The following is a 23,926-nucleotide window of genomic DNA, read 5'->3' as shown; positions in this document are numbered from 1 at the left end:
TCTCTGAACTGTGTTCAGTGAGGGAGTGTTCTCAGGAGTCTGCGTGCATCATGGCCTCACCCTGCCTAGTCCCCTGGGTTCGCTGTGATTTCAGGGCGATAGCCGAGTGGACTTGCTCACGGCAGTTGAGAGTGTCTGGGCTGCCAGTCAGCTGAGGAGCAGGTGGTTTTGAGTGATCTGCTGTCTCATCTTCAGGCGTTTAGTTTGTGAGGCTGGCGCTGCTTCCAGGGGTACCAGGGACCTGGCCAAGTGGGGTCTTGCTGGGTCCCGGCAGGCTGAGCTGGCCAGGGGCCACACGTGTCTCTTGTCTTCCCACAGGCAGCCTGTGCGGCGATGGCACGGGTACCTGCTACCTCCTGCCGGTCTTCGACACCGTGTTTGTCCGGAGGCGTCACCGCCGGCAGGGCCTGGGGCTAGCCATGCTGCGGGACTTCTGCCAGACGTTCCGAGAGGACGAGGCCCTGGGCGTCAGCTGGCCCATCTCGCCCACCATGTACCAAGGTGACGGCTGCATTGGGGAGTGGGACGCATAACTCCTGTGTGTTCCAGAGGCTTCTGGGGCGGGAGGTACCATGACATGCCCGTGGGTTTTCTCTTCTTTCTGAGAAACCTCCTGTTGCTTCAGCACTGAGACCGCAGCTTGATCACGAGGGGCAAACCTTGCCCAGCCCCTGAGAAAGAGCTGGATTTAGAAAATAATAAAAACCAAACTAGCCCAGCGTCAGAGAGAAGCAGAATGCAGAGAACTTGCACTCAGTTGACGGCTGCTGTCAGGCCTCAGAGGGCCTTTGCTCTCTCACGAGAAGATGGTAATCATCACTCTGCCCTTCCAGCCAGGAGCCCCAGGGGGACCAGGAGCTGAGGGAAGTGTGCTCCGAGCCTTCCCCGGGTTCCCCTGGGGAGGAGCAGGCTTCAGAGGACAGGGGCTGCCCCCGGCCAGCGCTGCAAAACCCTCCCATGGCCTGTATCTCCACCTGGCAGGGAAGGAAGCTCTGAAGGCGCTGACTGCAAATTACATTTGGGGTCTCAGTTGCTTCTGTGTCACCCTCGCTGTGCCTGGGTTTGGGGGTGAGCAGGCAGCTTGTGGACAGAGCAGCAGCTGGAGGCTCAGGCCAGTTGCTCCACACCTCCCTGACCGCCTTTTATCTGGTACAGTCCTGCCCTTGGAATGGCCCAGAGGGCTCGCTGCCCAGGGCCGCATGCTTTAGTGCCCTGTCGAGGCTGAACCTCTGTCCATGGAATGAGGAATCTGTGGGCCCAAGGGGATGTTCTCAGCCGGGTCCAGGCCACTCCTCAACCAGCTCAGGCTACTGCAACCCCAGGATTCTTGCCCGGGGCTACCGAGGGCCTGAGTGGACTCCATCTTGGGCCTGTGCCCCTAAGGGTGGACCATAACACCCAGCTGCATGTCCTTATTCTGGTGGGTGTCATGAAGCGCGGGTGTGGGGTCCATGTTCGCATGGACAGTGTGCGGGGAGCTGGATGGGGAGGAGAGGCTGGGCTGCTAGCTAGGGGCTGGCTATCTTGGCACTGCCACCTTCAAGTGCAAAACACCCAGAAGTCTAAGAATTCTAAATTTAAAACTGGCTTTTCCTCTTGTTACGGAGTTATCTCTTTGTCAAGACAGGAGAGCAGGGCTTTCTATCTAGCACTCGACTAGCTCGGCTTCCACCTTCTTAGCATCACGCCCTCCGGGTTTCCATCTGTGCTATTGCCAGGGGCCTGATGCAACCCCCAGCACTGGCAGAACCGGGGCCCTGCCATGTGGAAATGCTCACCCTTTGAACGTGGCATAGACATCTACAACCTTGAGGGGGGTTGGAGCCTGGACATCTGTGAATGAGCTGGAAGGTTCCCTGGGAGAGGAGGGCTGCGGAGCTCAGAGGCAGGGACAGTGTCTGCAGAGGGGACTGGGTGGGTGATGTTATGGGGCTGAATAGGGTCCCCTCGAAGTCTAACCCCCTGGGTGACTGTATGTGGAGATGGAGTCACTCAGTTGTGTCCGGCTCTGTGACCGCGTGGACTGCAGCACTCCAGGCTCCCCCGTCCTCCAGGCTCCCGGTGTTTGCTCACACCCATGTCCATTGTGTCAGTGAGGCCAGGAGCTATAAGGAGGTGATTAAGGTTGGATGGGGTCCTAAGGGGGGCCCTGATCCAACAGGACAAGTAAGAGGAGGCCCCCGTAAGAGGAGGAGATAGGGCCCAGTGTGTACAGAAGGGAGATGTGGAGAAGACACAGTCAGAAGAACCATCTCCAAGCCAAGGAGGGAGGTCTCAGGAGAAGGCAAGCCTGCGGACGCCTTGATCTCGAACTTCCAGCCCTTAGAGCTATGAGAAGATAACTGTGGGTGGTGTAAGGCCCCTCCGCCAGCGGTGTTTCACTGTGGCCCCCTGAGCAGGCCGGCGGGGCGGGTGAATGTAGGAGGCGGGGGAGGGGCACAGAGGGGTCAGAGCGCCGGGGGTGGGCCGGGCGGGGGACACAGGGGAGGGCGGGCAGGGCCGGCGGCCCCCCTGACCGCTCTGTGCACCTGCCCCCAGTCTGCAGGAAGTTCCTGGCGGCCAACCCAGCCGAGAGGGGGCGCCTGTGGGAGGTGGAGCCCCCCGGAGCCTGGGGCCAGCGAGGCAACATCTGGCTGAAGGTTCAGCTTCAACAGTCAAGACTTCCTCCGGACTGTGAGTGGGGTGGAGCCGTGCCCTGTGGGCTGATCGCTTCTCGGTCGGTAGTAGAGTCCGCGGGGGAGACCCTCTCTCCTTCACTGTGGCAGGGACAAAGGAGGGAGCGAAAGCCGGGTGGTGGCATCCTGGCCTGCTGCTGCCTCCCTTCGTGAAGGAACCACACCTTCCAGACCCTCTTGCTCAAATATTAGCTCCCCTCAGTGTAGCCGGATCCGAGATTCCCTGGGAGTCAGGGTCCCCCTGTTCCGATTGGAAGGATCACGAAGTCTGCAGGAAGGCACCTCGGAGACGCCGGTTCCGCGGGCAGAGTGCGCCGTCTGTGAAGATTCCGAGGCGCACAGAGCTTCGCGGGGCGCGGACTCTGCCCCGCATCCTCTGGGAGGGTTCAGGCGGCAGCGGCCCCTGTTCCGTGTCTGCGAGGCCTGCCTCGCGCTGGGTGGTGGGCAACCCTATTAGGGACGCACCTGCCGCCTCCAACAAGCGTGCAGCGGGTTGGCGATGGATGGCGTCTGTGCCCGGGTGGGGGGTCTCAGGTCGGGAGGCTGACCCCCCAGGCCGGGTCTCAGCGGCAGCCGGGGGGCAGGGCTGCAGTGGGGTGTCGGGGGTCTACCTGCTCAGATTCACCGGCCGCAGTGAAGGCGTGGCGGCCCTCTCCTCCTGGCCGCCAGCCCCTTCAGCGTCTGTGCCAGCCCCGCGGCTGCAGGCCGCTGTTAGGGATGGGCGCGCTGGGGGCCAGGCCTTCTCCTCCCCTGGGAGCTGGATTCCCCTGGGGTGGAGACCGGGGAGAGCGCCCGGGAGCTCATTGATGACGATAGCGATCGGGTTTGCTCCTCGGCTGCCTTTGGGCCAGGAGGCTTAACGGGTCTTTGCAGAAATTAATGGGGTGGCCGGGCACCTGGGAAGGAGGCCGCGCAGGGCCCCGACTGCGATTCTAATGGGGCGGTTAAGCGACTTGCCCTGCGGTGCGCAGCCAGAGATGAAGGGAAGCCCGCCGGTCCGAGCGCTTGGCCCGGCGGCCGTGGGGCTTCACAAGTGAGCCCGCAGCCCCCACGCCGGCCCAGCCCTGCGGCTTGGACACTGCAGCTCCTTGGCTGGAAATGGGGAAAAAAAAGGTGGGGGGCTGCCCTTCAGAATGCAGAAATAGCACGGGCTAGAGGGGCTTGGCAGGGGAGGACATCGTTGCATAACTGGGGAGGTGGTTTTCTCTGAGGATTCCACTGGGGGTTATTTCAAGAGCTGAGGAAGCTGGTGTGGTCTGTTCAGGGGAAGCGAGCTAGGATTCCGATGCCAGCCCTGTGCTGTTCCTCACTCCGAGATGCACCAACTCTCTCCTTAAAATGGCAAATGGACTTTAACAGAGAAGGTTCTAGACACATGCTGGAGTCCCTTGAAGGAAGAAGGGTCATTCTTATAATTAGGGCTATAATTAGATTACTGAAACTGTAATTTTTTGAAAAACTCTAAATTATAGTCTTTTCACTCCCTGTGTAAATCATGGTTAGTTCCCAGTTTCACCCACACCTCTTGTCTCCCCCAGGGCCAGCAGTCAGGATTTTAATTCGCTCGCGAAGGTTTTCCGCCAAACAGCTTCATCTTTAACAATTTTGTCAGCGCTGACAGGAAGGTTTCTTCCAGGTTGGCGAGTGGGGGCCACAGATGCAGTCACAGATTAGCCCAGATGCTTGCAGTTTCTCAGTTTTTAGTCTATTTCTCTCCTCACAGAAATCAGCACATGTTAGCCCACTGGGGTTTCCCAGCCATCACCAAACAGTGCAGGTACTGGAAACTTCTCTTCCCTGGAAATCTCTTGAGACCTTTTATTTTTAGTTTTTAATTATTCTTAGGGTCACTTTCTTGATTTGTTCTGTTTTTCAAGTTCTATCTTTTGTCCCTTCATTCCTGACTATTATTTAGGAGGTCTCCCCCAGTTTCATGGACCATAGGAATAGAACTTTAGCAAGAAGCCTGGTGGGGTCATGGCTTTTTACATTCTAAGTAAGGCTAGACAGTTTACAACATTCCACAACATCCCAGCGGGAAATTAACTTCTGCTCCTTTCAGATGTTTTAAAATCTATTTTTGAAGCCGTGTTGGGGCTTTTAGAGTTTGCATGGTCCTGACTGTTGATACCATCTGTGGCTTATAAAGGCCCTGAAAATATTTTCAGGGTTATGCAGACCTTTTGAGAGAAGGAGTTTGTGGGAACCTTTTTCTTTCTACACTAACTTACAGATGAAGCCTTTGAAACTTGACCAATAGGATCAGAATTCTGTCTTATGTGACTTCCCTGAAAGCCTGCACATACCTAAGTTTCTTTCCTGGAGGAGAAGAAACTGAATACATCAACAGTTGACTTTTTTTTTTTTTAAGAAAAAAAAGTTGCTGGAGGGAGGCAGGAAGTAATTACACACAAGATTTTTTTTTTTTTTTCATTTTTAGGTTATATTTTTGCTTTCTTTTTCCAGGTGAATTTTTAGTAAATTCAATTGTTATCCTCAGGGGAAATTTTTTTTTCCTATTTATATGTAATTTTTAAAGCTGGAGGGAATGGACATTAAGAAATGTGAAATATTTGTGTTGAGGAGGTGGGGGCATTTTTCTAAAAGCCTGATGCTTTGCAGACTGCAGCTCTAACTTGTTCCAGCTTGTTCTGAAGCGTCCGACATTACATGGAGCGTGTTAATGGGGGAGAGCTGTGCTGAGAGGAGCAAAGGGCAGAACCACCACATTGCAAGGGCTTTTTGGGCTATCGCTGCTCTTTGAAAGGTTGTGTGGCTCCCTCTAGTGGCCACTGTTATCGTCTGCAGCCCCAGATGGGAATGGGTAGGCTTCTGCCTTTGCCCTGTGTGGTTGCTTCTCAGTTTCTCATCCTTGTGGGTCCAAATTAGTGCGTTCATTAATAACAATAAAAAAGTATTGCACCTTCATTGCCTAGGAATAAAATGCAAGTGAAAGTTTGATACCTATTGGCATACTTTCATCCATAACACTGGAGAAGGAAATGGCAACCCACTGCAGTGTTCTTGCCTGGAGAATCCATGGACAGAGGAGACTGGAGGGCTACAGTCCATGGGGTTGCAAAGAGTCAGACACGACTGAAGTGACTTAGCACACACACACACATCCATAGCACATGAAAAACAAAGGTTCAAACATCAGGAAAGGAAGAAAACGTATAATCATCTACTTCATTCGCTCATTCAGCTGATCACTGTTAACGGAGCATTTCTCAGCATTTCCCATTGTCCAGGTGCTCAGGATACAGTAGTGGACAAGGCTGGTTTTTGTGAAGGAAGGTATATGGGCAACTAGAACTGTGTTGTATAAAATCCTTACATATCAGAGAGAGCTGATGAGGGCTGCTGTTTTTAAATGCTTATAATTAAATTTCCCCAAACCAAAGTTTTGTCGTTTATGATGTCTGGAAATGAAACTTTACACATTTATTTATATAGGTAAAATGTAGTACATATATTCTTTATTTGAAAAGTGCGATTTGTCTTTTCAGCTCAAATAGAAAACTGCCAATTCTTTTTCTAAGGTATCTGAACCCCCCACCACACCTTCACATATGGATTTTGAGGTGTGGGGAGGTTACACAGTAGGATAAGAAAGTTCCCCCTTCCAAGTTGGTGCTGGTTTGGTAGGACGCAGAGGGAGCCTGAATTAGCGTGTGTGTGACTCTGGTCTCTCTTGTGAGTAGGAATTCCAGTGCGCAAAGGGGAGAGCTGAGGAATAGAATGGGAAATCTGACTCCAAATAATGCCTAAAAAGCTGGGAGAATAGATCTAAATTCCGGCTCAGAGGTGCTCTCCCAGCAACCTGGCAGGTTTTCCTGTCCTAGGAGGGCACGTAGCGGATGTCAGGGTGATGATCAAAAAGGATGGAATTGGTTTGTGCGGAGCCATGCTTTACATGATCGTAAAGGGTTCCCCTTCCATTAGTGATCATTTGTCTGTCTGCTTCCTCGCGAGTCACTCCATTTGCTCACCTAACTCTCTTGCTTGGGGAGGGCAGCTCACTCAGGACACTTCAAGGAGGCCGTGGCTACTCGTGGGCAGACTTCTCAGGATGATGGACGCAGGCTCTCCCATAACGGAGAAGACCACAAGGTACGGGGACAAATGTGTGTCATTCTAGGGCTGGTCCTCGGGCCGTGCTCGCAGCCTCCTGAACACCTCTACTCTGGGCTCCTCTGCGGCAGCGGGCCCTTGATTTATGTTCAGAATCTCTGAGCTGTGGTGGATGGAAACACCATTGCAATCAGAGTTTTTGTGGCTCTCTTCTCTAAGTTTGACAAGCTCCAATGAAGCCAAGACTAAACAGAGAACACATGGGAATCAGCCGTAACTTTATATTGTTAAGGAAACATGAAAAAATCTGAATTTCAAATTCTGCGTGGACCAGTGTCTTTCAGGCAGAACAAATGTGTGGACAAATGTGTGTTTCTTCCCTCCCCTGCCCCTCCAGTCCATATGCTCCTGCTCGGTCACTTCAGTCGTGTCACTTCAGTCCCTCTTTGTTAACCCGCGGACTGCAGCCCGCCAGGCTCCTCTGTCCATGGGATTCTCCACACAAGAATATTGGAGTGGGTTGCCCTGCCCTTCTCCAGGGGATCTTCCCAACCCAGGGATCGAACCCTTATCTCCTGTGTCTCCTACATTGCAGGCGGATTCTTTACTGCTGAGTCCAGATGCTAGAAAATGGAATAGGGCATTAGGTTATGAGATGGTCCAGAGTGATAGCAGATAGAACCGTGGGCAAGGTTGGGCTACTGGATACTTCTTGCTGGCCTGCTGCCACTCAGTATTTTGTAAGATTTTGGAGAGATATGATTCCATGAGCGTTTTCCTGAGGTCACGCCAGACACTTATCCTCACGAGGTGATTGCGCTGACATCCATTCGCTGGCATAGAAGGGCCTCTGCCCTTGAATCCCTGGAGAAGTGATAACAATGTTAAACTCCAAAACTGACAATTGCACGTAGTAGGGAGTTGCTTATCTTGGAAAGTAGGTGGTTCTGGGATAGAAGACTCAACATCAATGTCAGAGAATATCTCAGAAACTGCTGGCTTGTCTTGGAAAAGCTGCCTGGTGTCTGACATCAATTCTCGTCCTCTGGCAGAGAAGGGCCTTCATGTTCCTTGAGTCGCAGTGGAAAGATGGGCTGGCTTAGGACCCTCTCAGGCTACTGAGCTGAGTGTGTGCTGTGCCTCTTCGCTGATCTCTGCCTTTCCTTTTCAACCTTGAAGGCCGTTAGAGGAAGCAGGAGGTGTTCAGGGTGCCCTGGGCATGCCCATGGGCGTGAGTGTCTGGGGACATCTGCATTTTCCAACTTTTGAAATAGAGTTTTTCCTTAGCCTCCTTCTTTCTTTGATATCCCCTGGCCAGGACTTCCCGCCCCACCAGTGAATATATTCCTATCAGTAAATCTGCACTTGGAGCATCTAACATACAAAACATAAGACTGTGGCTGGCCTGATGTTTGAACCTGGCTTGCCTGCTCTCAGCTCGCAGTGTGGGGTGCAGCCAGGCCAGGACCCAAACAGGCCTTTCAGCGTTAATTGAGATGCTCTGTTGCTTCTCTTCTGGTTTTAGGAGAGGATCAGTGGAGTCCGGGAGCAGACTGATGGAGACCGTGCAGTGAAGGCAGCAGTGGGGAGGCTTGGCTGAGCCTGCCAGGCGGGGCAGGAGGGGCAGAAGGCCAAGCGGACGGCGGCGGAGGCCGGGCTGCTCGGGGGGTGGGCATGCGGCCCCGCCCCTGACCCCGCAGGCCGAGCTGACCCCCGTAGAGGCCGAGCTGACCCCAGGAGGCCAGCCTCACCCCTGACCCCCACAGGCTGAGCTGACCCCTGGGGAGGCTGAGCTGACCGGGTAGGCTGACCCTGCCCTCGAGGTTGGAGCGCTGCCGTCCCTCCAGGCTCCTGTCACGGGGTGCTGCCCTGTGTTCCTGCTATACTGTCCTTTGAGGGACAAACGACCACACAGACCCCCCTACCCCAGGCTTGATGTGTGGGCTCAGGTGACACCAAGTCTGAGAAGCGCTGCAGTGAATCTGAAGCCCTGTTGGGTGCAAGTGATTATCTTCCCACTTGAGCTTCAGAAGCTCGTTAAGCCTAAAGGGGTTTCTCTAGCTCAGGATGAGTTGGTGAAGACTGGACCCTCTTGCCTTAGCACCAGGAAGCGCTGCAGAAATCCCCTGGGGGTTCGCCCACAACAGCCCTGCTGTAACGGCAGACCCCGGACACCAGAGAACTTTCCGAGCAGACGCTTTGCTTTTCTTTCCAGAGAAACTTGCGCCCCAAAGGCTGCTCTCCGAGATCAGGGCCAGGCCGCCTGGTGCACCTGGGCCTCCAGCCCCCGTCTGGCCCCTGTGGGAGGCACTCAGGGCGGGCTCCAGGCAGCCTGCTTCTGCTTTGCAGGGGAAGTTCCCCGGGGGTCTTTGAGCCAGTGGCCCTTCTGGAGTGACGGTGCCTGCAGTGGTCAGGCTTGTGCTAAGGAGGGTGACCATCAAGGTGCCGGCCTGGCCTGCTTGAGACAGCAGGCTCCCCTCTCTGCATACCTGCCCAACCTTCCTCAGGGCAGTTCCCAGGCGCCGTCGGGGTTCCCGCCCCTGGACCCCAGGGAGGTCGCCCAGGCAAGCTCGCCCTGGCTGTGCTCCTGGCGGTTCACAGGGTGCGGCGCAGTCCAGCAGCCCCAGGAGACCCAGAGCCCGTCTCCTGAGCTTGGGGTGGACTTTCCATGCGTTGGCCTGGCCAACCTGGGGTCAGTGGGATTCTTTCCAGGGCAGGCCGGTCAGCCGTCTGGGTGAGCTGAGTGCTGCCCTGACTTCTGGGGGCGTGTATGTCTGATCTTATCACTGGTGACCCCCACCCCCTTGGCTTAAGACTGTCTTTGCAGCGCCCAGGGCTCGTCACAGAAGCCCCCGGGCCTGTGTCACCTCTGCGCTTGCCCGCCCTGCCTTCTGTCTCCAGGGCCTCCCATCTTCAGACGCACAAGGGTCTTAGTTAGGGTCTGCCGAGGGTCTGTGCCTCCCCTCTGTCACCACTCATGCTGCACACACAGGCACACACACACACGCACACACATCAGTCAGGCAGATCAGTCAGGCTCCCTTTTGCACACACATGCACACATGCACATCAGTCAGGCAGATCAGTCAGGCTCCCTCTTGCTTACACGTCTGCTCTCAGATCAGGCATCCCCCCTAGCTGTGGCCTCCATGCCCTGGTCTCTGCTGGGCCTCCCTGAGCCTCCACTAGGGTCAGCCCAGGGTGGGGTGAGTTGTCCCTCCCGTCCCCAGTATCAGGGCAGAGCTGGCCCTCAGTAACTGGCGAGGGTGGGGGAGTGGTTGGTAGCAGGTCTCCTTGGGAGGGAGGGGTGACACCTTCCTTCTGTTCCTCTGTTGCTGGACCCTCAAGAGGTGGGCGGAGGGACAGTTTTTGTTTTTTAGGGACACAGGGAAGCCCATCCTGGAGCCCGAGGTTGGGAAGGAGAGCCCTGGTGCTGAGTGCTGGTGAGATTCTGGCCTGCTGCTTCCTGAGTGATCCGAGGACGCGTGGGGTGGGACGTGGTGCTTAGCACTCACTCACGTGTCTGTCCGTCCGTCTGTCTGTCCCTGCACCCTCCCACCTGTCTCCCTGGCCCTCTTGCTCTCTCCCTCCATTTCTCCACTCACCCGCCCATTGACCCTGCTACCCTCCTGTCTGTCCACCCGCCATCTCTTCACGTCTGTCCATCTATCCACCCATGGTCCGTCCATCCTCTTGTACAGCACATATTCAGTGTGAGTGCTCAGGGCCAACCCTGCATCTTACAGAGAAGTGGGGCATGGTCACTGGACCCAAAGAAACCGTTCTTGGAAAGTGGTCTTCCCGGAGTCTCCAGTGTGCAGGTCTCTCTTATACTGTTGGGAAGAGGGAGGAGGCCAGCTGCATAGAAGCAGAGCGTGGGGCTCCGTGCAGAGATGCCAGAAGCCAGCCGCAGGGCCCGTGGGCTCTCTGGAAGGAGGAACAGCCATCCAGGGTCCTGGGTGCGCAGCCGAGGGGCTGCTGTGATGGCGGATGGACCCTCCCACACGTGTTGACGTGAGCTGCGGACATCGCACTGTTTGAGATCAATCATCGGTACTTTGTGTTTACAGGGAAATTAACTGATCAAAGTGGCTCAGGGGTTTGATAAAGTTACTACTCAATAAAGGAATCCTCCCAAGGAAGAAAAGCCCATCTGCTGATGTAATTCATTTGAAGACATACAAACGAACTGCATGAGAGGGACACGTGATGGGCTCAGAGCAGCCGCTCCCTGGCAGTGCACGGCCCTGTTGGTGTGCGGCTGTGTGCAGGAGCCCTTCCAAGTGACAGCCATGCAGAAGTATCAGTGAGGCGGTGTGCATGGGGTGTTGTTTTATTAAACCACCTTTCAAAATGTATTTTTCAGTTCTCCATGTTCTTGCATGTTATATGACAGCTCATTGAGATATAATTTACAGTCCATAAACTTTATTTCATTTAAAGCATATACGGCCATGGTTTCAGTATGTTTACAGAGTGGTGCATCCATCCCCACAATCAGTACCTGTGAGCAGTCTCTCCCTTTCCACCCCTGCCCAGCCCCAGACAACCATGAATCTGCCCTCTCGCGGTGGAGTTGGCTGTGTGGACACACTGTGCAAGTGTGCTCATACAATGTGTGGTCATTTGCACTTTTATTTAAGCATAATGTTTTCAGCTTTGCTCGTGTTGTAGCATGTATCACTTCATTTCTTTTTATAGCTGAAGAATATAAGTCTGGATACAATTGTTTTATCACACACATCATTTGCAAATATTTCTGCCTGTTCCGGGGCTGTCTTTTCACTTTTTTGGTGGTGTCGTCTGAAGCACAGCATGTTGAATTTTGATGAGTCCAGTTTGTCTTTTTCCTTGGGTTACTTTTGGTGTTGCAGTAATAATAGTTGTGTTTTATAAACATGTGTCCTTTTATTCCTGTCTAATGGCAGTTATTGGGGAGAAAGTTATTTGACTCTACAATGAATATAGAAAAATCCACAGAGGAGCCATTACTTGGAAGAAAGCTGTCCTGAGATCCCAGACCTACACAGTGAGATCCAGAAATCCCACTCTTGGTATATACCCAAGGGAGCCGAAGGCAACTGTCCACACAAAAACTTGTACACACATGTTCATAGCAGCATTGCTGATAATAATAAAAATTGGAAATCAATTCAAAATCCATCACTTGGTAGGGGTATAGATGTGGTGTATCCATGCGGTGGAATATTCTTCAGCTATGTAAAGGGATGGAGTGCTACTACATACTACAGCATGGATGAGCCTCAGCAGCACACTCAGCGAGGAAGACCAGACGCAAGGTGGGTGGAGCGTGTTGGGGACCCAGGGTCCTGCGGAGGCTCACCTCGGGGGTGCAGGGTCCAGCAGTGGTGGTGACACACGTTGCTCCACACTGGACCTCAGATGGAGCTTCAGTTTTCGGCCACCTCGGCATCGGGCATCTTGTTCCAGACGGTCTTTGGGAACAAGGCCTTTGGGATGAGGGACGAATGAATTCAGTGGGCTGGGTGGGAGGCCAACACATTGTAAGATGGTTTCTAGAATCCCTATTTTCCGTGAGAAGGAATGTAAAATTTCTGATTTTGATTTAGTTCTCTTTCTGAGGAGAAAATGGTCAGCAGCCGGAAGTTCTGGAGAGAGGGGCTGAGTTTCCACGTTGAGAAGCTGTGACATCCTGTGGCCACTTTTCTGTCTCTGCCTCTGTCTCCCTCACCCCCTCACAGGGCACAGAATCTCGCCACGGCCATGCCGGGGAAGGGGAGCCGGGACACGTGGACACGGTCACGGGAGGCCCACAGGCCCGGCGCCCAGCCAGACAGTGAGGGGCGGGGTCTCTGTCACTGTCAGCGTTGAATGAGACAATTAGAGTGGTTTCTTTTCCTGTCAGAGGAACCCTGTAAGTGGCCACAGCAGTGGAAAGGCTGCCATGGGCATGTGTTAGGACTTACTGGCTTATCTTACCGAGCCCCCCTTTCTACCAAGCAAAAGTCACCTTCAGACTTTCTAGAAGGCAATCTCTGCACCAGGTACCCTGTCTTGCTGGGAGTTTTTACTTTAGTAAGTTCGAAGGAGTCATTAACAAAAGGAACCACTCGTTATGCACAAATAAGCAATTTCAATATTTGGCAGAGAATTATCTGAGTCACTTTCACTATACCATCATTAAAGGAAAAGAGGCAGAAACAGTGGAGGAGAATAACAGCTCATCCGTCACTGAACTGGGCTGCCTAGCATCAAATTCCGACAGTGCTGGGAAGTCTCCTGTAACAGCAGTCTGGAGTCCCTATTGGGGGAAGGTCCTAGGCAGTGTGTCCACCCCAGGGGCGGGACTTCACATTGCATTTTTTGGGGTTCCTGCTTAAAATCCCAGGCCACAAACTGACATCATCTTCAGTTTGTGAGCAAAAATGCAGCTCTTGTTCCACTTTAACCTTTTTTTACAATGCTTGTGAGTGATGAGATTTTCCAGACCCCTGGGGGGTTGGCCAGACCCTCAGGGCTCAGAGAATTCCAAGACTCTCTTTCTTACCGATAGATAATGCCTCTCACCTTCTTGGGAGCAACTGGTGCACTTCTGGGCAGGCATGAAGTCAGGGCAGTGACCAGGCAGGTCAGAAGCAAGGTCAGAGGCCTGCTCTCTCGTCTCTGAAGGCTGAATAAGACTACTTCCCTTCTGGTTTCCCTGACAGGCTCTTGACAGTGTGTGGCAGGCCGCAAAACTTGTGGGCTCCCTTGGCCTTGGTTGTCCACAGCCTGAGGTGGCTCTTGGGTGCTGTACGGGGCAGACACTGAGCAGATGGAAACTTGGGTCCTTGCGTGTCCTTGGGTGCTTGGGATCTGTTCAAATCCTGTGGGGCCGGGCACTGTGGAAGATTTGTCCTGGCGCAGCACGAGTTGAAGGGTTTGGCTCGGTCCATCATCCTCTTTCCTTCTCTGCTCTCCACTTGCAAATAAGGGGGCTGTGATTTGGGGAATGTTTGCTGGGTTCTCTTATGACCAAGAGAAGCAGATAAAATCAACATGATCATATATATATATGTATATAGAGACGACATATCTATCAATATATACATACAGATATGTATGTGTGTGGAAACACTAAGTCCCCTCCTTACAAGCCGTCAAGTTGCGAACTTTCAAAGCAGTGACCGTGTGTTCACGTGGCCAGTCACGTTCGCTCATTCACGAGCCTGGTGTCCATTACCGCGCACACGCGCTTCTCCCGCTGGCTGTGCTGTGTGTCCCTTCCCGCACTGCACCGTGTCGAGCACGCAGCACAGAAGTCGGGAAGCAGGCGTGAGCTCAGCCTTGCGAAGAAGCGCCCCGCGACAGCCCCGCGGCCTGCTGGGCAGCACGAGGCGCCTGCTAGCGGAGACCTGATGGAATCGGAGGCCCAGAGGAGGGACAGAGATGAAAGGAAGCAGAAGCAACCGAAGAACTGCAGAGACCAGGAGATGGCAGGGGCTGTCTTCACTGGAGGAGGCACCGTTGGCTTTGAGGCGCAGGACCCGAATGTGGACCGCTCCGTGGAGGCTGCAGCAGCCACTCAGCACGCAGCCCAGGGCTCCCGCATCATCTGTGATGAGGACAGAAGAGCCTGATTGTTTTTTCAAGAGGGTGGATGGAATCGAATCCAGCGAGGAGCCAGACCTGTGCCGTCAGCACGGTCACCAGGGACACTCAGCCGGGCCTCCGTCTCCTGCTGCCGAGGACCCTTCAGCTCTCCCGTCTCCCGCCACCCCGCCTGCTCCGTCAGTAACTGCCGGCCTGTTCACTGGATGGCAACCCCTGTGCCAGCTGCTGGACTGACTCCTGTAGTTTTATAGGTCCTGTACTGTAAGCTTAAAAATGTTTTCTCTCTCTTTTTTTGTATTATTTGTGTGAAAAGTGTTGTAAAGCTATTGCAGTCCCGTACTGTATAGTTGATTTTGTTAGTCAGGTGCCCAGGCTAACCTTGTGGGACTTACGAACTAACTGGACTCAGGAACATGCTATCGGAATGGAACCCATTCATACATAGGGGGCTTACAGGGCTATTATGGGCTTCCCAGGTGGCCCAGAAGTAAAGAATCCACCTGCCGAGGCAGGAGCTGCATCAGGAAGATCCCCTGGAGGAGGAAGTGATGGCAACCCCCTCCAGTGTTCTTACCTGGCAAGTCCCATGGACAGAGGAACCTGGTGGTCTACATTCCACGGGGTCGCAGAGTCAGATACGACTGAGTGACTTAGCAACAACTGTATAGACTACAGTAACTTTATTTCAAACAGGACTGAGTGACTGAGCATGCGCGCGCGCACACACACACACACTACCAACTACACACGCTGCATTTATAACACAAGTATGAAAGCCCATATAAACTAAACCCACGTAAGCTACACTCAGTTCAGTTCAGTTTAGTTCAGTTCAGTCGCTTAATCATGTCTGACTCTCAGCGACCCCATGAATTACAGCATGCCAGGCCTCCCTGTCCATCACCAACTCCCGGAACTCACTCAAACTCATGTCCACAGAGTCGGTGATGCCATCCAGCCATCTCATTCTCTGTCATCCCCTTCTCCTCCCACCCCCAACCTTTCCCAGCATCAGAGTCTTTTCCAGTGAGTCAACTCATCGCATGAGGTGGCCAAAGTATTGCAGTTTCAGCTTCAGCATCAGTCCTTCCAATGAACATCCAGGATTGATCTCCTTTAGAATGGACTGGCTGGATCTCTTTGCAGTCCAAGGGACTCTCAAGAGTCTTCTCCAGCACTACAGTTCAAAAGCATCAATTCTTCGGTGATCAGTTTTCTTCACAGTCCAACTCTCACATCCGTACATGACCATGGGAAAAACCATAGCCTTGACTAGACGGACCTTTGTTGGCAAAGTAATGTCTCTGCTTTTTAATATACTATCTAGGTTGGTCATAACTTTCTTTCCAAGGAGTAAGCGTCTTTTAATTTCCTGGCTGCAATCAGAATCCGCAGTGATTTTGGAGCCCCCCAAAATAAAGTCTGACACTGTTTCCACTGTTTTTCCATCTATTTCCCATGAAGTGATGGGACCAGATGCCATGATCTTTGTTTTCTGAATGTTGAGCTTCAAGCCAAACTTTTCACTCTCCTCTTTCACTTTCATCAAGAGGCTTTTGAGTTCCTCTTCACTTTCTGCCATAAGGGTAGTGTCATCTGCATATCTGAGGGTATTGATATTTCTCCCGGCAATCTTGATTCCAGCTTGTGCTTCTTCCAGCCCAGTGTTCCTCATGATGTACTCTGCATATAAGTTAAATAAGCAAGGTGACAATATACAGCCTTGATGTACTCCTTTTCCTATTTGGAACCAGTCTGTTGTTCCATGTCCAGTTCTGACTGTTGCTTCCTGACCTGCATACAGGTTTCTCAAGAGGCAGGTCAGGTGGTCTGGGATTCCCATCTCTTTCAGAATGTTCCACAGTTTATTGTGATCCACACAGTCAAAGGCTTTGGCGTAGTCAATGAGGCAGAAATAGATGTTTTTCTGGAACTCTCTTGCTTTCTCCATGATCCAGCGGATGTTGGCAATTTGATCTCTGGTGCCTCTGCCTTTTCTAAAACCTGCTTGAACATCTGGGAGTTCACGGTTCACATATTGCTGAAGCCTGGCTTGGAGAATTTTGAGCATGACTTTACTAGCGTGTGAGATGAGTGCAATTGTCCGGTAGTTTGAGCATTCTTTGGCATTGCCTTTCTTTGGGATTGGAATGAAGACTGACCTCTTCCAGTCCTGTGGCCACTGCTGAGTTTTCCAAATTTGCTGGCATATTGAGTGCAGCCCTTTCACAGCATCATCTTTCAAGATTTGAAATAGCTCAACTGGAATTCCATCACCTCCACTAGCTTTGTTCGTAGTGATGCTTTCTAAGGCCCACTTGACTTCACATTCCAGGATGTCTGGCTCTAGGTCAGTGATCACGTTATCGTGACTATCTTGGTCGTGAAGATCTATTAATGTAAGTTACATTAAAATATGTTAAAAGGATTTTCCTCTGTGCCGCTTTCCTCCCGCGATCTTGTGCAGAGCAGACAGGGGCTTAAGTGAGGAGGAGCCTCGGGCCCTGGGCCCGGGTCTGTGCCGCCCACACCGGTGCAGGCTCACAGGCACGCCTCTCTGGGTCTCTGGCTCAGGCGGCCACCCCGGGGGCAGCACGGCTCTCGAGCTCCCACCCACCTAGTCTCCTGCTGTGTGGTCCTGCTGCTGTCCACTGACGCCTCCCCTGGTGCCACAAGGAGGCGGTGCTGGGGCCCGCGGCCCCTCTCAGCCTGCAGCCTCAGTGCTCTGGCCGTGGGGGAACCTGCAGCCTCAGTGCTCTGGCCGTGGGGGAACCGTCTGCTTCCACCCAGGGCAAGGTGGCTTTGTGAGGGGCAGGCCCTGTGACCCTGTGTGGCTCTCTCCTGCGGTCTGGAGCTCACGGGGGGCCCCTGGGAACTCCCGGCTGGGGTGGGGCACACCTTCTTTCTGCTCGCTCTGTTTCTTTTTAGTCGCTCAGTTATGTCCGACTCTTTGGGACCCTGTCCATGGGATTCTCCAGGCAAGAATCCTGGAGTGGGTTGTCATTTCCTCCTCCAGGGGATCTTCCCAACCGAGGGATCGAACCCATGCATCCTTTGTCTCCTGCATTGCAGGCAGATTCTTTATCCGCTGAGCCATCGGAGAAGCCCCCCTTTCTACTCTGGAGCCCCCTAATCTATTAGAGGGTTTCTATCAGCCCCTTCCTGTTCCTGCCTAATTGAACATTTTTTTTTTTTTTAATTCAGGGCCAATTAACTTTTTGGTTTCCTTCACTTAGACCTTGAATCCATGTACTCAGCACAGAGCCGAGCTCAGGTCTCGTCTCCCCAGTGAGAGTTACGGTCCCCATGCTGTTCCCACGTTGAGCCCCTCAGGCAGGGCGGGCTCCAGGCTGACGGTTGCCATTTCTGAGCCTCGTGTGGGGCAGGGCCGTAGACGGCCATGGGACCATTTCTCTCTCCCAGACCTGACACACAACTTGAAGTCCCACCGTTAGAAATGACTTCCCTTGGGGGGTGGCTGGTAACCAGGCTTTGTGACACAGGAGGGCATGGTGTTGTTTCCCCTCCCTCCGGTGGGTTCCCTTCTGGGTTCAGAGGACCCTCACCGGGAAAGTTGAGGGGTGAGTCGGGGTCTGTGAACTAGCAGCTCAGTTTGCAGGTGAGACTTGTTGGGTCACCCAGGGCTTTGGGACACGGGTGCTGCTGTCCTTCTCAGCCAGGGCATGGCCCATCACCCCCTGGCTGTTTTGCTAACCTGTGCTCTCAGCTCTGCTGGAGCCAATTACATTTGTATTCACTTGTGCAGATTGAGTAACCATCCCCCCCACAGCCCGACCTAGTGCCCATGTCAGGCTCTTCAGACCCCGTGGCTATGTTCTCTTAGGTGGTAAAAGGGGCTTTGCAGATGTGGTTAGTGATCTCAAAAGGGGGAGATGGTCATGGGTTATCCAGATGGGCCCATTGCCATCACATGGTCCTTAAAGAGGGAGACAGAGTCAGATCTGACTACAAAAGACATCACTGGACATGGACGTGCTGTGAGAAAAGCTCCACCAATCCTGCACGGTTTTAATTTGGAGGGAGGGGCCATGAGCCAAGGAATGCAGGCGGCTCCTAGGGTCTGGGAGGAGCAAGGATACGGATTCTTCCTTAGAGCCTGGGGAAGGGACACAGCCCTGCTGATGCCTTCATTTTAGCCCAAGGAGACCCATTTGGACTTCTGACCACCAGGACTGCATGATAATCAATCCGTGCAGTTTGGGGACACTAAATGTGTGGTAATTGTTAACAGCAGCAATAAGACCCTAGCAGACCCTCGACAGTGGTTCTCAGCTGGTGCTGACCTGACTCCGGGGGAATGACTGGCCCCATCTGGAGGCATTTCTGGTTGTCACCATTGGGTGAGGAGTGCTACTAGTAGGTGGAAACCAGGTATGCTGCAACGTGAGGACAGCCCCCAGGGCCCCAGGAATTATGTGGTTGAAATATCATCCTAGGTTGAGAAACCCTGTGCAGACTAACAGCGCCCTTAGCCCTCCAGCCCTGGGTATCTGCAGGTGGTCAGTATCAGGGTTGTTTAGTTGGGCAGCAAGTTGAGAGTTCTGCCTGGAGGAGACGTCTGTGAAACACTCGAAACCACTTTTAACTGAGCACTTGTTCTATGCCGGCCTGCCCGGTTCCTACACAAAGTGGGCTCCAGGGACTCATAGGGCTGTTTACATCTTTGAGACTGAGGGCATCTTGGAAGATGATCCAGCAAGACCAGGCCAGTATTATGGATGCTTTACCTCTTTCATGGACCCTCCGTCTGTCCTGACTGATAACCAAGTCCTTCCTTGTTTCCAGGAGAAATCACTGCATGCCTGTAGCTGACTTCCGTGGAAGGGCCCATGAGATGCTCTGAAGAAGATTCAGACCTGGACCGGAACCTTAGAACTTGATTTTCGTCTTATTCATCTTGAGCCCTCCTTCTGACGGGTGGCAGAGAACAGCGTTCCTAGGCTTGCGGAGCGTGGGCCGTTTTCCCAGGGTAATACCCGCAGCGGCCACACGATGGCAGCCTTGCACAAACCAAAGCCCGCTTGGCCCAGGCGGCCAGCGGCTCTCAGCATGTGTCCCTGGCAGGGCACCCAGCCTGCCTCCCGCAGAGTCCGCGGAGGAAGCCCAGCCCGAGCCGGCATCGCTAATCGCAACTGGGAAGTCGGCGCTTTGCAAGGGAAAGAAAGAGCCGTGCAGACTGCTCATGCCTGTCTCTTGATTTTCAATATGGAACTAGTTTGCCACCGCCCCGCCCCCCAGCTCTGGAATTGCAGTGAGCAAAACGACAGACAATGGGCTAGACTTACTCTTGAGAGAGCACAAATCTCTCTCTCTCTTCCTTTTTAAAGGAAAAATTGTTTAGCTTTTGTGAGTCAGGGAGTGCAGACAGAAGCCAAAGTTCCCTGATTTCTTCACTCACCCCGTAGTCTTGCAGGGGTTGGGGGGGTGGGGAGATTTGGAGCCACCAACCCACCAAAATGCACCCTGCCTCCCTCCTCTAGGTTGAAAGAAGCCTGCCTGTTTCCGGGGTTGCTCACAGAGTGAGTGCTTCCGTGATGCTGTGAAAGGAGGGAATGGAAAATGTTGAGTGAACACTATACCGTCTGCAGTGGATGGTGTGCGCCCGGCAAAGGGAATTGTTCCCTTGGGTTTCCATGCACCATTCCATCCGCACTGGGAGAAATAGGGAGAAATTCCATTAAGCTCTCTTTTGAAAAATAGCTTATTGAGAAGGCAGGGAGCTGGAGGAAGGAAGCAGCTGGAGGAGAAGGAGTATTGGGGGCACGGCTGATAAGGTGGGTGGCAGTGGCTGATGGCCTTGTCCGGCCCCCGGACTTTCTGTTACCATGCTGAAGGAGCAGCCGGGAAGTGAAGGTCCACTGTGGCTGTTCACCCTGGTTGTTAGCTACCTGAATTCAAGGTCCGGGCTCCTGACCTCGCAGCATTGAGGCAGTTGTCCTGACCCCCCACCCTCCTAATCGTGAAAGCCTGAAGAGATGGCAAGAATGTCCAGAGACCTTGGATGCTGTCATATCTGGCGGTGACCCCCTGGAGAAGCCCAGGGCAGGGTGGGTGATCCCACACCCAGGTTAGGGGCCTGAGCTTCAGGAGACAGCTTTGTGGAGCCTGTGGGGCAGAGCCGTGCAATTGGGGAGCCTGAGGCTCTGCAGGAGAACAGGTGCCCTTGCCTTTAAGGAAGTCAAATCCTGTTGTGTTTCTACCCTGCCCAGAAGTGGTGGTTGTTTCTCAGTGGCTGAGTCGTGTGACCCCATGGACTGCAGCACCCCAGGCGCCTCTGCCCTCCGCTGTCTCCCAGGGTTTGCTAAAATTCATGACCACTGAGTGGGTGATGCTAGCTAACCCTCTCATCCTCTGACACTCCCTTATCCTTTTGCTTTCAATCTTTCCCAGCATCAGGATCTTTTCCGGTGAGTTGGCTCTTCGCATCAGGTGAAAGTATTAGAGCTTCTGCTGCAAAATAAGTCCTTCCAATGAATATTCAGGCTTGATTTCCTTTAGGACTGACTGGTTTGATCTCCTTGCAGTCCAAGGGACTCTCAAAAGTCTTCTCCAACACCACAGTTTGAAAGCATCAGTTCTTGGCACTCAGCCTTCTTTGTGGTCCAGCTCTCACATCCATGCATGACTATTGGAAAAACCATAGCTTTGACTGGACAGACCTTGGTAGGCAAAGTGATGTCTCTGCTCTTTAACATGCCGTCTAGTTTTGTCACAGCTTTCCTTCTGAGGAGCAAGCGTCTTTTAATTTCATGGCTGTAGTTACTGTCAACAGTGATTTTGGAGCCCAAGAAAATAAAATCTGTCACTGCTTCAGCTTTTTCTCCTTCTATTTGCCATGAAGTGATGGGACTGGATGTCTTGATCTTAGTTTTTTAATATTAAGTTTCAAGCCAGCCTTTTCACTCTTTCACCCTCATGAAGAGGCTCTTTGGTTCCTCTTCACTTTCTGCCATTAGAGTGGTATCATCTGCATATCTGAGTTTGTTAATATTTCTCCTGGCAATCTTGATTCCAGTTTGTGATTTATCCAGTCCAGCATTTCGCATGATGTACTCTGTATAAAAGTTAAAGAAGAAAGGTGACAATATACAGCCTTGTCATACTCCTTTTCTAAATGGGACCCAGTCTGTTGTTCCCTGTCTGGTTCTAATTGTTGCTTCTTGGCCCCCATACAGGTTTCGCAAGAGACAGGCAAAGGTTTTAGGGTAGTTAATGAAGCCAAAGTAGATATTTTTCTGAAAGCCTTTGCTTTCTCCATGATCCAGCACATGTTGGCAATTTGATCTCTGGTTCTCTTGCCTCTTCAAAACTCAGCTTGTATATTGGTTCATGGACTGCTAAAGCCTAGCTTGAAGGATTTTGAGCATAATCTTGTTAGCATGTGAAATGAATGCAATCATATGGTAGTTTGAACATTCTTTGGCATTGCTCTTCTTTGGGATTGGAATGAAAACTGACCTTTTCCAGTCCTGTCGCCACTGGTTTTCCAAATTTGCTGGCATATTGAGTGAAGCACTTTTACAGCATCATCTTTTAGGATTTGAAATAGCTTAGCTGGAATTCTGTCACCTTCACTAACTTTGTTCGTAGTAATTCTTCCTAAGGCCCACTTGACTTCACACTCCAGGCTATCCGGCTCTAGGTGAGTGACCACACCACAGTGGTTGTCCGGATCATTAAATCCTTTCTTGTATAGTTCTTCTGTGTACTCTTGTCACTTCTTTATCTCCTCTGCTTCTGTTAGATCCTTACCATTTCTGTCCTTTATCGTGCCCATCCTTGCATGAAATGTTCCCTTGATATCTCAACTTTCTTGAAGAAATCTCTAATCTTTCCCATTCTATTGTTTTCCTCTCTTTGTGTTGTTCATTTAAGAAAGCCTCCTTATCTCTCCTTGCTGTTTTCTGAAACCCTGCATTCCTTTGGGTATAACTCTCCTGTTTGCTTCTCTTCTTTCCTCAACTATTTGTAAAGCCTCCTCAGACAGCCATTTGCCTTCTTGCATTTCTTTTTCTTTGGAGTGGTTTTAGTCACTGCCCCCTGTGCAGTATTCTGAATCTCTCTCCATAGTTCTTCAAGCACTCTAACGGATATAATCCCTTGAATATATTTGTCACCTCCACTGTATAACCATAAGGGATTTGATTTAGGTCATACCTGAATTGCCTAGTGGTTTTCCCTATTTTCTTCAATTTAAGTCTGAATTTTGCAATCAGATCAGATCAGATCAGTCGCTCAGTCGTGTCCAACTCTCTGCGACCCCATGAATCACAGCACGCCAGGCCAACTCCCGGAGCTCACTCAAACTCATGTCCACAGAGTCGGTGATGCCATCCAGCCATCTCATTCTCCGTCGTCCCCTTCTCCTCCCGCCCCCAACCTTTCCCAGCATCAGAGTCTTTTCCAGTGAGTCAACTCGTCGCATGAGGTGGCCAAAGTATTGCAGTTTCAGCTTTAGCATCAGTCCCTCCAATGAACATCCAGGATTGATCTCCTCTAAAATGGACTGGTTGGATCTCCTTGCAGTATAAGGGACTCTCAAGAGTCTTCTCCAACACCACAGTTCAAAAGCATCAAGGAGCTCATAATCTGAGCCATAGTCAGCTCCAGGTCTTGTTTTTACTGACTGTGTAGAGCTTCTCCATCTTTGGCTTCAAGCAACACAATCAGTTTGATTTCTGTTATCAGCCATCTAGTGATGTCCATGGGTAGAGTCGTCTCTTGGGTTGTTGGAAAAAGGTATTTTCTGTGACCAGCATGTTCTCTTAATGCTGTTAGCCTTTGCCCTGCTTCATTTTGGACTCCAAGGCCAAGCTTACCTGTTATTCTGGTTATCTCTTGACTTCCTAGTTTTGCATTCCAATCCTCTATAATGATAAGGACATCATTTTTGGTGTTAGTTCTAGAAGGTGTTGTAGGTCTTCATAGAACTAGTCAGTTTCAGCTTCTGTGGTTGGGGCATTGCCTAACACCTCCAAAAAGAATTAAGTGGCTGGGTTGAAGAAGAAACGATGCCTAGTTGTGGATGTGACTGGTGATGAAAGTCAAGTCCGATGCTGTAAAGAACAGTATTGCATAGGAACCTGGAATGTTAGGTCTATGAATCAAGGCAAACTGGAAGTGGTCAAACAGGAGATGGCAAGAGTGAACATTGACATTTTAGGAATCAGTGAACTAAGATGGACCAGAATGGGTGAATTTAACTCAGATGACCATTATATCTACGACTGTGGGCAGGAATCCCATAGAAGGAAAGGAGAAGCCCTCATAGTCAACAAGAGAGTCTGAAATGCAGTACTTTGGTGCAGTCTCCAAATGACATAATGATCTGAGTTTGTTTCCAAGGCAAACCATTCAACATGGCAGTAATCCAAGTCTATGCCCTGACCACTGATGCCCGGAGGTACACTGCTATATTTTGGTGTTTATACTTCTAGACCCATTGCTTTAAAAGTAAGGCCATAGTAGTTAATATTGTACATGCAATTTGCTTCCTGTTTTTTTTTTTTTAAATGAGCATTACCTGAGTTATTTTATCCCAAAGTTTTAACCATTGTATTTTAGTCTGCCTAAGATCTCCT

The 23,926-nt window shown here is 51.8% G+C and overlaps 1 protein-coding gene across 1 annotated transcript in view; it reads left to right on the top strand.

Annotated features, from left to right (window-relative positions):
* Window positions 1-8,456, top strand: part of LOC129550235 (protein FAM169B-like) — a 36,274-nt gene extending 27,818 nt beyond the window's left edge. The window contains exons 2-5 of the mRNA XM_055417727.2: window positions 319-501; window positions 2,539-2,673; window positions 6,694-6,788; window positions 8,275-8,456. Coding sequence (XP_055273702.2) covers window positions 319-501; window positions 2,539-2,673; window positions 6,694-6,788; window positions 8,275-8,349 — 488 coding nt within the window. The 3' untranslated portion in view covers window positions 8,350-8,456. The remainder of the gene's footprint in view (window positions 1-318; window positions 502-2,538; window positions 2,674-6,693; window positions 6,789-8,274) is intronic.
* Window positions 8,457-23,926: the final 15,470 nt, after the last annotated feature.

The sequence above is a fragment of the Moschus berezovskii genome, chromosome 21 (genome assembly GCF_049115385.1).
Source record: "Moschus berezovskii isolate FMDL1 chromosome 21, NW_MosBer_1.0, whole genome shotgun sequence".
Taxonomy (NCBI): domain Eukaryota; kingdom Metazoa; phylum Chordata; class Mammalia; order Artiodactyla; family Moschidae; genus Moschus; species Moschus berezovskii.
The sequence above is the reverse complement of the archived record's forward strand: the minus strand, read 5'-3'. Positions and strand labels throughout refer to the sequence as shown.